We start from the raw sequence: 15,549 nt of genomic DNA, 5'->3' as shown, positions 1-15,549 counted from the left end.
GCTGTTTTGTTAATTGATGTGAGAAAAAGAAAGGAAGGGTCATATCTTGATTACCAATTATATGTAGATAGAAAGCTAAAAATCAAATGATTTACTGCTGACAGAACTTCAAAGACAAATATATAATTTTGGGTGAGTTCACTTAAATATATTGCTTAATTAATTCTATCATTTTTTCACCTATTAATTTTCAAAGATGTAGTGCAGGAGGTGGGTGTATGTGCCCTGCCTTCCAGAGAGAACCAGTCAAGACAATAAAGAGAGGGGGAGAGAGAGCAGCTGCACGTGTGTAGTTGTGATGTTTACGACACATGTACATTATAACCGAATAACCTCCTCTGACAATGTAATGGTTTATTTTGTTAAGATAAATATTTTGGATTTCTTGAAATTCCACAGTTGAAATACAAATGACGTTATTTAGAGAAGTTAAACTTCAATATAGACTTGAGGGAAGAATCAAAAAATAAATGTAAATAATTCCAATTCTAAAAATACGTTTAGATGCTTGTTTTTGAAATACTGTTGAAATGTAAATTAAAATGTTCTTGTATTTACACCTTGTTACAATAATATTTTCTAAATTAGAATAATCTTTTTTCTTTCATATTTTACGTTGAGCTTTCACAGGGGTAGAAAATTCTGACAGGGGTAAATGACCCCATCCACCCCCATCTGCTACCCCTGGGGCAGGGGACGGGGAAGGTGAGGGCTGGGGGTTCCCAGGTGTCTGTTTTTCGACTGGAAGCTCCAGTTGAACAGGGAAACTGGCAGCGTCCGGTCAGCACAAAATGTCCAGTTGCTGCAGTAACTGGCCCCCACCACTGGGGACGGGAAGAGCAGCAGCGCTGGGAGGGGACAGTCTGTGCCGCGGGGTCACTGTCAGGGACAGAGATTCCCCCCGGCCTGAGCTGGGACCGGGCAGATGATCAGGGGAGCCGCGTTTTCACCCCCAGCGTTGAGACCAGGACAGAAATAAGGGCGGAGCGTCCCGGAGAAGGTGCCAGTGAAAGTGAAGAGATGGGACCTGTCAGTCACATTGTAAAACGAGACCTCGCCCGCCTCATAGTCCAGGAAAATCCCCACCCGGCTGGGCCTGACGCTCACGGGGAGGGGGGTCGAGGGGGAGGTGCGGGCCTTGTATCTCCCACCCCTCAGCCACACGACCCAGTATCCATCCTCAGGTGAGAGTGTGATGTCCCCCTTCCTGCTCACAGATTCCCTACAAACCCCCAGAGCCCACTCAGGCTTGTCTCCCACCTCCACCTCCCAGTAACGCCTCCCGCCCGCGAACCCCTCAGCGCCCAGGACACAGACACAAGGATCAAATCTCTCAGGGTTGTTGGGCAGATTCTGTTGTGTGTCTCCGTCTCTCACACGTTTCCGATCCTCAGACAGGACGAGGTAGGGATTTGCCGTGTCTGGATCCAGAGTCACGTCCACTGGGGAGAGAGTCACAGAGTCAGGGCCGGGGGCAGGGGCTGGTCACTGGGATCAAAGGGAAATTAACCTGCATCCCCGTTAATCGTTGGGGGTGGGGGGGGGTTGTTGCCTGAGGGGAGTCAGGGCCCATCTGCCTGTGAGGAGACAATGAGGGGAAAGGGCAGGAGGAGCGGGGGGGGGCGGGGGGAGGGGTGAGAAGATGTCATTGGAGGCGGGGGAGGGGACAAGTAGATGCTGGGAGAGGAAAGGGGAGGGGGAGATGACAGGAGCAGAGGGGGTGGAGGGAGGGACATAGGGGAGGGGCGGGCACAAGGGCAATGGGGGGACAAGGGAAGGGATGGACACCAGCAGGACAGAGGGGGGTGAATGGAGGGGCAGGTTCCAGGGGGCTGCAAGGACTGAGGGGACGGGTGGGCATCAGGGCAGAAGAAGAGAACGGACCCAGGGGCCACAGGAAGCAAGGGAAGGGGCAGGCACCAGGGGGCAGAGGGGTGTGAGGGGAAATCAAGGGGAGGGTGAGCTGCCAGGGGGTGAGATGATGAGGAGTGGGGCAGGTGGAACCATGAGGGGGAGCAAATGGGCAGGCTCTGGTGCCAAAGGGGCAGAATGGGGGTTGAAGGAGCAGGTGAGCAGAAGGGGGGCAGAGAGAGGGGTGTGGAGAAGGCGGGAGCTAGGGGGGCAGAGGGGTGTGAAGGGAAATGTGGGCACCAGGGTGGCAGAGGGAAGATGAAGGGAGGGGTGGGACCCAGAGGTTAGGAGGAGAGGTGAGGGGTGGGGCAGTGCTGAGGTGAGGGGAACGGCTGAGACCAGGGGTCCCAAAGGGGGGGTGAGGGAAGGGACTTGCACCAGGCAGGCAGAGGGGGGCAAAGGAAACAGCAGGCACCAAGGAGGCAGATGGGGCAAGGGTAGAGCTGGGACTTGGGGCAGAGGAGGAGCTGGCACCAGGGGACTGGAGGGGTGGTGAGGGGCGCAGAGCCAGAGGGGGAGGGGAGGGGCAGGGGTGAGAAATAAAGAGAAGGTGGCATGGGTGATGGTGGCAGAGGGGCGAGAGGAGAGCGGGGTCAGTGGGGCAGAGGGTGGTGAGGGGGTGGGCAACAGGAAGGAAGGGGACAAGGGGAATGTCAGGTGTTGGAGGCAGGGGGAGGGAAGAAAGGGGTAGGCAGCAGAAGGGTGCGCGGGTAAGGGGAAGGGCAGGTGCCAGGGGGTCAGAGTGGCGCTAGAGGAAGGGTGGGCACAGGGGGGTGAGGGAAGGGGTGGGTGTCAGGGGTCAGAGAGGGTGGGGAGAGGGGCAGGTGCCAGGAGGGCTGAGGGGAGTAAGAAGGGCAAAAGCCAGGACAGCAGAGGGTGGGGAGGGGGTGATGGCAGTGGTAGGAACCAGGGAAGCAGATGGGGGTGAGGGGAGGGGTGGGAGACATGGCACAGAGGTGGGAAAGCGGAGAGGTGGATGCCAGGACATAGCAGGGGTGTGAAGTGATGGGTGGGCTCCAGGATGCAGAGGATGTTTGGGGGAGAGGGGAAGATGCCAGTAGGGCAGGGGGAGAAGGGACGGGTGAGTTCCAGCGGGGCAGAGATGGGTGGAGGGCAGGGGCACGTGCCAAGGAGGCAAAGTGGGAGTAGAGGGGAAGGGGCCCACGGGAGCAGAAAGGGAGTGAGAAGAGAGGGAGGGATGTTGGTGAGGGTTCAGAATAGATGCAGAGTCCCTCACAGGGGTGAAGGAAGGGTAAGGGAGGGGCAAGAGCCAGAGAGGGGTGAGGGAGAGGTAGGCCACTGGGAATCTCTGTACCTTTCGGGTCATGTGTGGTTGGTTTCTAGCTCAGAGCAGGTCGGTGCTGTTCCCACACACACTGGCGGTGCAGCCCTGCCCCAGGGGGAGCAGCTGGGACTCTCCATGCTGGTGGGCCCCATGTGCACCACCTTCCAGCCAGGAAAACCCCACAGCCAGCCCCTCCCCTCGCCGGGCCCAGCCCCACCCCCACGGGGGCAGTGGTCTGGGTTGGGCTCACTTGCGGGGGCATTACAGTGGAAGATTCTGGGGGGGTATAAATGTGCACTAATAGGCTATTGCTAATGAGGCCACGGCAGTGGGGAGGGCAGGGGGCATTTCCCCACTTCCTGCCCCGTCCATCTGGGAGAAGCTGCACCAGGGGCCAGTCCCAGTTCACACCCGCACAGCGCGTCTGCACTAGGGGTTTGCACCGGTGCAGCTACATCGGTGAAAGGAAACCTCAGCAGACATGGCCTGAGACACTGCTGTGCCAGGGGCCGTAACCACTCCCATCACTGGAGTTATAGATCAATAACTACAGGGGCACTGGAGCAGGGGAGCTGGACTCTGGGCTCTCAGGTGGGGGCCCGACACACTGGGCTGCAGAGTCATTCTCACTCCCACGCTCTGGCCCAGTGCCCATGGCAGTGTTTAGACACAGGGGGATGTCACTCGGATCCCAGCGCTTTGAGCCCTTATGGCATCACACGGGGGGATTGAACCTGGGGCTCCCAGCTGAGGGCCCAGCCGCTGGGCTAAAGGCTAGAAGGGAAGCAGCGGCACCTTCTTCTCTTAATTGAAACTCGACGGCAAACTCAACATGGATTCACGAATAGTTTCTGTTGACCCGAAATATAATTTTGCAGCAAATAAACTATTTGTCCAAAACATTTCACCCAGCTCCACTGCAAACCTGTCTGAGCAACTTAGGAGCCTGAATCCCAGTGACTTGCAGTGAGTGACTGTCAACACCCCCAGAAACACACAATTACAGGCAGGCCAGGTTCAGGACACTCCAGAGCTGCTGTTTAATTTGCCCTTTGCAGACAAATGCCCCCTGGGCCCGTGATCTCACCCCCACAAATCAGGCTGAAAATTGAGACTTGGATCCAGCCCGAACTCTCTGCCCAGAGCCATTTGTTCCATGGATGCTGTGAGTGGCACAGACCCTCTGCAGCTGCACCTGGGCATCTCCCAGAGCAGATAATGGTCCCAGAGACCGTCTCAGAGCCAGGGTCTCAGGTGTCTCCATCTAACGACTGTGCCAGCCACCCCGCTCGCTCTAATTACCAGCCCTGGGTCAGACATGCTGGCAACTTTCACACCCAGACTCTGGAGAAACTTTGGGTCCTTCTACACTAGGGTGACCACATGTCCCGATTTTATAGGGACAGTCCCGATATTTGGGTCTTTTTCTTGTATAGGCTCCTATTACCCCCCATCCTTGCCCCGATTTTTCACACTTGCTGTCTGGTCACCCTATTCTACACAGCCTGCAGAAGTGAGTCTTGGAACGGGGTGGACAGATTCAGGCTTGTGGAGCTCCCTCTTTGGAATTAAAAATAGCCGCATAGATGTTCAGGCTCAGGCTGGAGCTCAGGCTCTGAAGCCCAGGGTGGAGCCAGATCTGCCCCTCCCAGCGCAAGCTGGGACATTGTCTGTTTCCACCTCCCCTTCACCCCATTCCTGGGATGGGGAAAAGCAGCCCCAGGGCCCCTCCCTTCACCCCCGGGACAGGGGAGTGAGAGCCCTCACCTTCCTGGGCATTGGGGCCTCCCAGCACAGGTTCCTGGGTGAGCGTGAAAGTGTCTCCACCCAGAAAGCTCTGTGCACCCGGCAAATACACAGATGTGCCCGTGGATCAGGATCCGGGATGGTCCTCTCCCCAGGAGTGATGGAACCTCTCTAAAAGTAGAGGGGTCACCAGTGCCCAAACCATGGCCCCACCCTCTCATGCCGGCCCTTTTTCCCAATCTCCTGCCCCCACACCACCCCTTCTCCCTGAACCCCCGCTCTCACACCGCCCCTTCTCCCTGAACCCCCGCTCTCACACCGCCCCTTCTCCCCGAGCCCCCACCCTCACACCACCTCTTCTCCCCAACACCCTGACCCACTGGTCGCTCCTCTCGGCCCCCTCCCCCCTCGTCGCTCACCCTTACAGCTGGTAAAAAGTGGGAGGGAATAGCCCTCCCATTGGTAAAAGTGATTGGCCATGGCCTCTGGCCCCACTCTTCCAGTGCCCCTTACTCACCCTCCAACCCCAGGAGGAGAGGGGGCTTGGGGCAGTGTCAGTGAGTTTTGTGCTGGGGGTACGAGTGGGGTTTACACCCCAGCTGCTGGAGCTCTGTGTATTGAGGGTACGAGGACGTCACAGCGGCCGTGTGAGCCCCCCACTGTCCTGCCAACATAGCTCAGCCCTGACACCTGCTGTAACCTCTCCCTGGGGAGGAATCGTCCCTGAGGCCCATTCAGGCCTTGGCCTCCCTGCGGAGGTGGCCGGTGAGGCTGCCGTTAATGTGAGTTACGATGTGAGCTCCTGTCTGCTGGGAACTGGACTCTCAGCCTAGGCTGAGATCAGTGACTGGGGCGTGAAAGGCCCCAGCTGCAGGGCTGGCTCCAGGGTTTTTGCCGCCCCAAGCAGCCAAAAAAAAACAAAAAAAAAAAGCCACGATTGCGATCTGCGGCACTTCTGCCGCGACTCTACCACCACCGCTTCTTCGGCGGCAGGTTCTTCCCCCCGAGATGGAGTGAGGGACCCGCCGCTGAATTACCGCTGAAGAGCCGGACATGCCGCCCCCTTCCATGTGCCGCCCCAAGCACCAGCTTGTTACGCTGGTGCCTGGAGCCGGCCCCGCTCAGCTGCCCTCACTGTCCCCCTGAGCCAGCCCAGCAACACCAGCCATTCAGTGCAATAACAGCGATGCTCACACTTGGTGACACAGCCAGTGCCCCCAGCGGAAAGGGCGAGGGCCTGTCCAAGGAGCAATGGGCACAATCTGCAGCAAGGGAGACTGAGGCTGGAGATGAGGAAACACTTTCTAACTCTCAGGGCAGTGAAGCTCTGGACCAGGCTCCAAGAGAGGTTGTGGGATCCCCGTCACTGGGGGTTTATAAGAACAGGTTGGACAAACCCCTGCCAGGGATAGTCTAGTCTCTGACCCAGCATGGGGGGCTGGACTAGGTGACCTCTCGAGGTCCCTTCCAGCCCTGCATTGCTCTGTTTCTAGGTTACAGCTGTTCTGGGGCTGGGTCCAGGGGCCTGTGGGCTCTAGCATGGTGAGTGGCATGTGAGAGTTAACACTGTTAGTGACCATGGCAGCTGGCAGCTAAGCGTCCCTGCCAGGGGCCTGGGCTGGCACATGGCTGCCTGTACCTGGCTCAGCAAAGTGTTACTGGGCCGTGTGGACAGGACCTAGGGCTGGCACCTGTCCATAGGGTTGCCAAGCATCTGGTTTTTGATTGGTACGCCTGGTCGAAAAGGGACCCTGGTGGCTCCGGTTGGCACTGCTGACTGGGACGTTAAAAGTCTGGTCAGTGGCGCAGCGGGGGCCCGGGGCTAAGGCATGCTCCCTGCCTCCTGGAAGCGGCCGCCAATTTACTTCCCTGGAGTTTGAAACTTTTCTAGCAGAGAGGAACATTTTACACAGAAGGTCATCCCTATATTACCCTCAAGCCAATGGGGAAATCAAATGGTTTAACAGAAGTTTGAAAGAGAGTTTGCAAATGGCTAAACTGGAAGGGCGATTGTGGATACCCTTCACTACCAATTTTTTGCAAGCATACCGGGCTACACGACATGCCACAATGCAAAGATTGTCCGCAGAGTTACTACATGGGAAACAGATGAATACTAAACTGAACATTGCTGGATTGTTAAAGGCACGACCTGAGGCCCCAACCGAGGATGATGTGAGAAAAACAGTTGAACGAAACCAAGCGAAGTCTAAGGCTTTCACAGACAAGCAGCGGGGTGCTAAGGAACCAAAGTTTGAGTGTGGTTCCTTCGTTAGAATACGAAAACCTGGAATTTTACGCAAAGGGGACCATAAATTCACAGCTCCTCTTAAAATCATAGAGAAGAAGGGACCTTACATCTATCGACTTTCTGATGGGTGGGTATGGAATGCTTCTTATCTTGCACCTGCCTATGCACCAAGAGGCGATTATGCCAACACCCAGTCTGCATTGGATGACTTCACAGTAGAACCAACACAACAAGACATTGCACTGGAACTGGGGCTTGAGAGATGGCCTGTCAGACCCAGATGACCACCTGTCTGGACTAGAAACTATGTTATGTAGTATCTCCAGTGTTTTCAGTGTAATATTTCTGCCAACAGTATAGTGTCTTGTTTCCTATTTGTTCCTGTGGTTAGAACACCAATGTTTATTTTAATTGGGAGAGTTTCTTAAGAGAGGAGGGAATGTGGTGTTTAGATGTTGTTTGTAATTATTAGAACTGGGAGCACTGGCTGTTGGGAGTCTGAAAGAACAGGAAACAGGAAGGAGGGGAAGGAGCTGAGGAGGCTGAGTGAGAGCTACCCAGGGTGCAGCAGCAGCTTGGTAAAGAGGTTTCCACTTTTAAAATAAAATCCTGTTGAAGTTTGTTAGTACCTTGCCTGGTCACTCCAACACCATGGTAAGTGCTGCCAGGACCCTGAACCCCCTCCCGCATCCCCTCCTTCACCCCAAACCCCTCATCCCTGACCCCACCGCAGAGCCCGCACCCCCAGCCGGAGCCCTAACCCCCCTCCTGCACCCCAAACCCCTGCCCCAGCCCAGTGAAAGTGACTGAGGGTGGGGGAGAGTGAACGACAGAGGGAGGGGGGATGGAGTGAGCAAGGCTGGGGACTTGGAGAAGGGGAAGGGCAGGGGCAGGGCCTCAGGGCAGGGGTGTTCGGTTTTGGGAGATTAGAAAGTTGGCAACCCTTCCTGTCCAGGTTTTCCCAGGATTGTCCCTTTGTCCATGTCACTCTCCTGGGAAATCTGTGAGTCTGCCCAGGACATGACAAGTCCCAGGTGTGTCAGTGGCTGTAGCGGGGGAGCTGCGGGGTGTCGGTGCCTACGCAAAGGGAGCTCTGGGTCCAGAGTGCCTGGGAGCTGCAGAGACGGGGCAGCTTGGAGCAATGAGTGAGATCAGGAGCTCAGGGCCAGCAGGGCCCAGTCACCACTGTGCAGGTACCAGCTGTGGGGGTCACTGCCAGGGGCAGGGGGGTGTTTCTGGTGCCATGTCCTGCTTGGTGAGGTTGGTACTTGGGAAAGTCCAGGAGCTGGATCCTCTGGGGGCTGGTGCCCTCTCCCAGGATTTGGATGGGGTGACAGTGTCTGAGTGAGGGGACAAGTGGTGTACATGAAGCAGGCAGATTTCCTGTTTTGTTGCACCTCAGAGGTGGCGACCCTTACAGGACCCTCAGCAGTGTTTGTGTAACTGCCCTGGGTGCCCCCCTCCCTTCCAGCTCTGTGCGGTCGGATACCTCGGAGTTCATGGACCCATGGGCCAGTGGTGCTGCAATGTGTGTGCATGTCCCCTGGGCTCCCTGATCACTGCTGGAGCTGCCCAGACTCTCCCAGCATGCACCAGGCCGTCCCTAGCTATTTTGGTGCCCTACGCAGCCCCCCCACGGGGGGGGCTGTGTGGGGCCCCAAGCCTCCGCGGGGGGTTGTGAGGAGGGAGACAGGCCACTTCCTGCGGGAAGTGGAGTGACCCGGCCCCAGCCTGCTCTACTCCCCTGGCTTGGAGCAGAGCAGGCTGGGGCCGGGTCACTCCACTTCCCGCAGGAAGTGGCCAGCCCGCCGTCCCCCACGGAGGCCTGGGGCAGGACCCCACACAGCTCCCCTGCTGAGGCCTGGGACCCCAGCCTGCTCTGCTCCCCTGACTCCCAGGCTTGGGGGGAGGAGAGAGGTGGGAACCGCCCCCCAGCACTCGCCGGTAGCGCAGCTGGGAGCCCGGGGAGCGAAGCAGGCTGGGGCCGGGTCGCTCCACTTACCATGTGGTGAGTGCAGGGTCGGGCCTGGCTGCAGTCTTCAGGGGAGTGGGGGCGGGGGCCATGGGGCAGAGCAGGGGAGCCCCCCCTGTGGCAACTACCAGCCCTGCGGCGCCCCCCCTGCAGCAGCTCTCCGCCCCCACTCCGCCCAGGGGGCCCCCCTGCGGCAGCTCCCCGCCCCAGCTCACCTCCGCTCCTCCTTCTCCCCTGAGCACGCCAGTGCCACTCCACTTCTCCCGCCTCCCAGGCTTGCAGTGCCAATCAGCTGTTTGGTGCGGCAAACCTGGGAGGGGAGGAGAATTAGAGTGGGGGCGGCATGCTCAGGGGAGAAGGCGGAGCGGAGGTGAGCTGGGGCGGGCAGCGGTTCCCCTGCACGTTCCCCTCCCCCCCAGTTACTTGCTGCGGGCAGCCCTCCCTGCACCCCCCTGCCCCAGCTCACCTCCACTCCACCGCCTCCCCTGAGCGCGCTTTTCGGTGCCCGCAACCACTTGGTGCCCTAGGCGGCCGCCTAGTTCACCTAGTGGTTGCACCGGCCCTGCACACACAGCTCAGCCACGGCTGTGAGGCAGAAAAGCTGCTGCATGGGCACAATTTGTTGCAATTGGGTCAGGGGAGTGTCACAAGCTGGTTATAAAACCGTGTCTGCCCTTGCCGTGGGGACAGGGCCTCCCTCCCCCCAAATCCAGGGGACACTGAACAGCTCCTGTCTGGGCCTGTTGTGCTAGAAGGAAATTGTGCTAAAGCCTGGTCTGAGCACAGAAACCCTGCTGCTGGGAAGGGAGCTGAGCGGTTCAGTGCAAATGATGGCCAGATAAGAATGTCCATCCTGCAGAGCCCAGGTACCGCCCTGCAAAGGTGACACCAGGGGGCAGTATTCCCTCACCAATCAGCCCTTTCCCAAAGGGGGCAGGTCCCTGCTCTGCAATAAACCTGGGGTGTCACCTGCCCCTTTCCATCTGCCCCCAGTGATATTGCTTCTTCCAGCCTATTGAATGTCATAGGAAAATGCTCTGTGCAGCGAAAGGAGCAGAGAGCTCCCAGGGGGAGGTGGGTCTCACCATGGATAAAACATCAGCGGTATGTACAGTACCTGCGTAGAGCTGGGCGCATCTCCACCCTGCAACCAAACACAGACAGAGGGGTGAGAACGCTCCTGAACACCGACACGCTGAGCAGGAGACAATGTCACACAGGGTGATACGGGGGGAATAGAACTTACTGAGCTCAGCCTGGAGTTTGTCTAAAAATAAAACAAAGAGAAATGAGTCAATATCACATAAAGTGACCAGATGTCCCGATTTTATAGGGACAGTCCCGATATTTGGGGCTTTGTCTTATATAGGTGCCTATTACCCCTCACCCGCTATCCCGATTTTTAACACTTGCTGTCTGGTCACCCTGATATCACATTATCTTGCAGAAGAGAAGTGAGTCAAAAAGACTTTAAAGTAAGGAAGTTAAAATGCTTAGGCCTCGGCTACACTTGCGAGTTGCAGCGCTGTAAAGCCGCCTCCAGCGCTGTAACTCTCTCCCCGTCCACACTGGCAAGGCATTTGCAGTGCTGTATCTCCGTGGTTGCAGCGCTGCATGTACTCCACCTCTCTGAGAGGAATAGCGAGTGCAGCGCTGCCGCTGCAGTGCTGCGGCGCCAGTGTGGCCGCCCAATGCGCTGTGACTGGCCTCCAGAAGTATTCGGCAGTATCCCACAATGCCTGTTGTAGCCACTCTGGTCATCAGTTCAAACTCTACTGCCCTGGCCTCAGGTAACCAACCATGTGACCAGCCCTTTACATTCCCCGGGAATTTTAAAAATCCCCTTCCTGTTTGCTCAGCCAGGCGTGGTGTGGAGTGCTATCAGCGAATCTTTCCAGGTGACCATGCTTCCACACGCCAAGCGAGCCCCAGCATGGAGCAATGGCGAGTTGCTGGACCTCATCAGTGTTTGCGGGGAGGAAGCTGTCCAGTCCCAGCTGCGCTCCAGCCGTAGGAATTGCTATACCTTCGGGAAGGTATCAAAGGACATGATGGAAAGGGGCCATGACCGGGATGCCCTGCACTGCAGGATTAAAGTGAAGGAGTTTCGGAGTGCCTACCGCAAAGCCCGCGACGCAAACGGCCGCTCGGGTGCTCCCCCCACGACCTGCCGATTCTACAAAGAGCTGGATGCGATACTTGGGGTTAACCCCACCTCCACTCCGAGCACCACCATGGACACTTCAGAGCCGGTGGGTGGGGGGGGGAGAGGGGAGGAGGAGGAGGAGGAGGAAAACGGGAGTGATGGTGGTGGGCCGGATGGAGACACCCTGGAGCCATGCAGCCAGGAGCTCTTCTCGAGCCAGGAGGAAGGTAGCCAGTCGCAGCGGCCGGTACTTGGTGGAGGACAAACAGAAGAGCAGGTTCCCGGTAAGCGGGTTTTTTTTTCGGGAAGGAATTTTTTCGGTCCGGGCTCTTTGGGAGAGGAGGGTTAGGCATGCATGCCTAGATGCGGAATAGTGCATTGATGTGGTTTATCACATCGCGGTAATCGGCCTCGATAATCTCTTCTAATGTCTCGTCCAGAACGTGTGCAATGCATTTGCTCAGGTTTATCGGGAGAGCCGCCGTGGTCCTTGTCCCAGCCAGGCTAACGTGTCCGCGCCACTGTGCCGCGAGGGACGGGGGCACCATTGCTGCACACAGGCAAGCTGCATATGGGCCAGGGCGGAAGCCGCATTGCAGTAGAAGACCCTCCCTTGCTTCCCAGGTCACCCTCAGCAGCGAGATATTGTCCAGGACGAACTCCTGTGGAAAATGTTGGGACAGTGTTCAGTGTAGGTGCCCCCTGAAGCTGTTGGCTCTCCCCAAGGCACAGAAACCCAGAGGACAGTGCAGCCCTGAAACAATCAGTCCCCCTTACTCACCTTTGTGAGACTCCCGTGGGATATGTGTGCTGTGTTTCAGATGGGAAAATTATGCTATTGTGTAGACCTGTGTGTTTTCTACTCCTTAAGTGCGGGGGAAATCATTACTCTGTCTGGTATAAACAATGCTGCCTCTGTTAAATGTTGCATTTTGCCTATACAGCTGCATCAACCTTGTGACCTCAGCCGTCCCTCTTATTGCCTGCTCAGAGACTGCAAAGACTCAGGAAGAGACCGCGAAAAAGCAAAGAAGACATGCTGCAAGAAGTGATGCGGCAATCTATTAAAGAGAATGAGAAGGCACAGGACTGGAGGGGGAGAGAGAAAGCAGGATCCGCCAGGAAAACGCAGCGCACCAGCGGCAAAGCACCGTGCACCGGCAGCAAAGCATTGACAGGCTCATAAGCATCCTGGAGCGCCAAGCAGATGCTATCCAGGAGCTGGTAGCCATGCAGAAAGAGGAGCAGTACCGCAAACGCAAACACCCCCCCGCCACAGCCCTTGTCCCAAAACTCTTTCCATTGTGCCCCACTGTCACCTCCAACCCACTTTCCCCAACTTCCATGTTCTTCACGCCACCCGCTGCCTCCAACACCAGTATCTTCACCACCCAACCCTGAAAACCACGACCCTTACCCTCTGCACTCAACCCCCATCACCATGCAGTATAGCTGCCCTGAAGTGCAGCACTCACTGCACAGCACACCAGACAGGACATACGCGAATCTGTGATTGTACTGTTCCCCACTCCACCCCCTTGTTTCTTTTCAATAAATAATTTTTTTTTCTTTTCAATAAATGGATTCTTTGGCTTTGAAAACATTCTTTATTATTGCATAAAGTAAAAGACTCCTTAGCCCAGGAAATAAACAGGCACTGCAAGCCTGCTTGTCTGCTAAGCAGACACTGATTCCTAAAGATTGGAACTACTGCACTTCACTCCTGTGAAGGGCACCAGATATCACTGCTGGTTTTCAGCCTCAAATTGCTCCCTCAAGGTATCCCTAATCCTTGCAGCCCCGCACTGGGCCCCTGTAATGGCCCTGCTCTCTGGCTGTGCAAATTCAGCCTCCGGGTGTTGAACCTCGGAGGTCCATGCTTGAGTGAAGCTTTCACCCTTCCCTTCACAAATATTATGGAGGGCACAGCACGTGGATATAACTGCGGGGATGCTGTGTTCGGCCAAGTCCAGCTTCCCATACAGAGATCACCAGCAGCCCTTTAAACGGCCAAAGGCACACTCCACAGTCATTCGGCACCGGCTCAGCCTGTAGTTGAACCGTTCCTTGCTGCTGTCAAGGCTCCCTGTGTAGGGTTTCATGAGCCATGGCATTAACAGGTAAGCGGGATCTCCAAGGATCACAATGGGCATTTCAACTTCCCCTACCGTGATCTTCCGCTCTGGGAAAAAAGTCCCAGCCTGCATCTTCCTGAACAGCCAAGTGTTCCAAAAGATCCGTGTGTCATGCACCTTTCCGGGCCAGCCTGTGTTAATGTCAATGAAACGCCCACAGTGATCCACAAGCGCCTGGAGAACCATAGAGAAATACCCCTTCCGATTAACGTACTCGGATCTTAGGTGGGGTGGTGCCAGAATAGGAATGTGCATCCCATCTATCGCCCCTCTACAGTTAGGGAACCCCATTTGTTCAAAGCCATCCACTATTTCCTGCACGTTACCCAGAGTCATGGTTCTTTTGAGTAGGATGTGATTAATGGCCCTGCAAACTTGCATCAACACGATTCCAACGGTCGACTTTCCCACTCCAAACTGGTTTGCGACCGACCGGTAGCTGTCTGGAGTTGCCAGCTTCCAGATTGCAATAGCCATCCGTTTCTCCACTGGCAGGGCAGCTCTCGATCTCGTGTCCTTGCGCCGCAGGATGGGGGTGAGTTCCTCACACAGTCCCATGAAAGTGGCTTTTCTCATCCGAAAGTTCTGCAGCCACTGCTCGTCATCCCAGACTTCCATGACGATGTGATCCCACCACTTGGTGCTTGTTTCCCGAGCCCAAAAGCGGCGTTCCACGGTGCTGAGCATGTCCGTGAATGCCACAAGCAATTTTGCGTCGTACGCGTTACGCGGCTCAATAGCATCGTCGGACTCCTCACCCTCACTCTCACTGTCACTTTGGATCTTAAGGAATAGTTCGATAGCCAAACGTGACGTGCTGGCGAGATAAGTCAGCATACGCCTCAGCAGTTCGGGCTCCATTTCCCGCAGACAGATCGCGCTGCACAGAAACTGTTGAAAGATGGTGCCAAAGGTGGATGCAAACAAAGGGATTTCTGGGATGTGAAGCGATGCATCACGGGGCATTGGGACAGGACCCAGAATCCCCCGCACCCACGCCCCCTTCCCACAACCCACGGCGCCAGAACGCGAAAAGGTGCTCTGTGGGATAGCTGCCCATAGTGCATGGCTCCCAACAGCACTGCAATTGCTGCAAATGTGGCCACCACAGTGCGCTGGGCAGCTGTCAGTGTGGACAGACTGCAGCGCTTTCCCTACTCAGCTGCACGAAGTCAGGTTTAACTCTGTATATCTGCAAGTGTAGCCAAGGCCTTAGACTCAGCCTGGAGGCTACATCAGCAATCAGAGCCTGTCACCTCCTGAGCAGCGAAGGGATTAGCAAGGGGAGGAATATTGTAACCCCACCTGGCCAGGTGCAGGAGGTGTTAGAGCCAAACAGGGATCCCTCAGCAAGTGGAAAATATTAACCCTGTGAAGCCCGCAGAAAGGAGCATAAAGTACATCAGGTGAAGTGCATGATGGGAATTAGGAGGCTAAATGGAATTAGCAGAGTGAACAGCCAGAGATATAAAACAAATACCAGGGAATTATTTCAGTCCATCAGAATCAGGAAGCCTGTGAGAGAATCGATGGGTCCCCTGGATCAGCAGGGGGGAAAGGGAGCAATTGAGGAGGTTAAGGACAATGCTGAGAGACTGACTGATTTCTCTGCATCAGTTTTCACCACAGAGAATGTTGGGGAGAGACCTGCCCTGGAGCTGCTCTGGTCATGAAATGACTATCAGGGATCGAGGTGTGAAGACGAGATATTGGAACAACTGATAAGTTAAAGAGCCAGCAGTCACCAAGAGCAGCGTAGATCCCTGCCAGGTGCCAAACGCCCAAGAGTTCTGAAATGACGTCTGAGCGATATGGCTGAGCTGCTAACAATAATACGCATCACTCATTAAAATCAGCTACACTTCCGGAGATTCAGAGGGTTGGGAATGTTGTACCCAGCTTTAAAAATTTGGCCGGAGTAATTCTGAGAGTTACAGCCCAGTGAGCCTTATGTCAGTGCCTGGTAAACTGGCTGAAACAAGAACTAAACCAGAATTCTAAATCAGCTGTATGAGAATGATGGGAACAAACCCAACTAGCACAGCTGGAAAAGAAAACTGTGGGTATGTCTACACGTAAACCCCTACAGCAGTGCAGCTGCAC

At 55.9% G+C, this 15,549-nt stretch overlaps 1 protein-coding gene across 1 annotated transcript in view; it reads right to left on the bottom strand.

The window, feature by feature from the left end:
- Window positions 1-345: 345 nt before the first annotated feature.
- LOC128847261 (butyrophilin subfamily 1 member A1-like) overlaps window positions 346-15,549 on the bottom strand; it is a 36,580-nt gene continuing 21,376 nt past the window's right edge. The window contains exons 6-8 of the mRNA XM_054046652.1: window positions 10,412-10,432; window positions 10,283-10,309; window positions 346-1,442 (exon numbers count right to left, since the gene is read on the bottom strand). Coding sequence (XP_053902627.1) covers window positions 883-1,442; window positions 10,283-10,309; window positions 10,412-10,432 — 608 coding nt within the window. The 3' untranslated portion in view covers window positions 346-882. The remainder of the gene's footprint in view (window positions 1,443-10,282; window positions 10,310-10,411; window positions 10,433-15,549) is intronic.

Source organism: Malaclemys terrapin, chromosome 13 (assembly GCF_027887155.1).
Source record: "Malaclemys terrapin pileata isolate rMalTer1 chromosome 13, rMalTer1.hap1, whole genome shotgun sequence".
NCBI classification, from domain to species: domain Eukaryota; kingdom Metazoa; phylum Chordata; order Testudines; family Emydidae; genus Malaclemys; species Malaclemys terrapin.
This window is presented reverse-complemented; position numbering and strand designations above follow the sequence as displayed.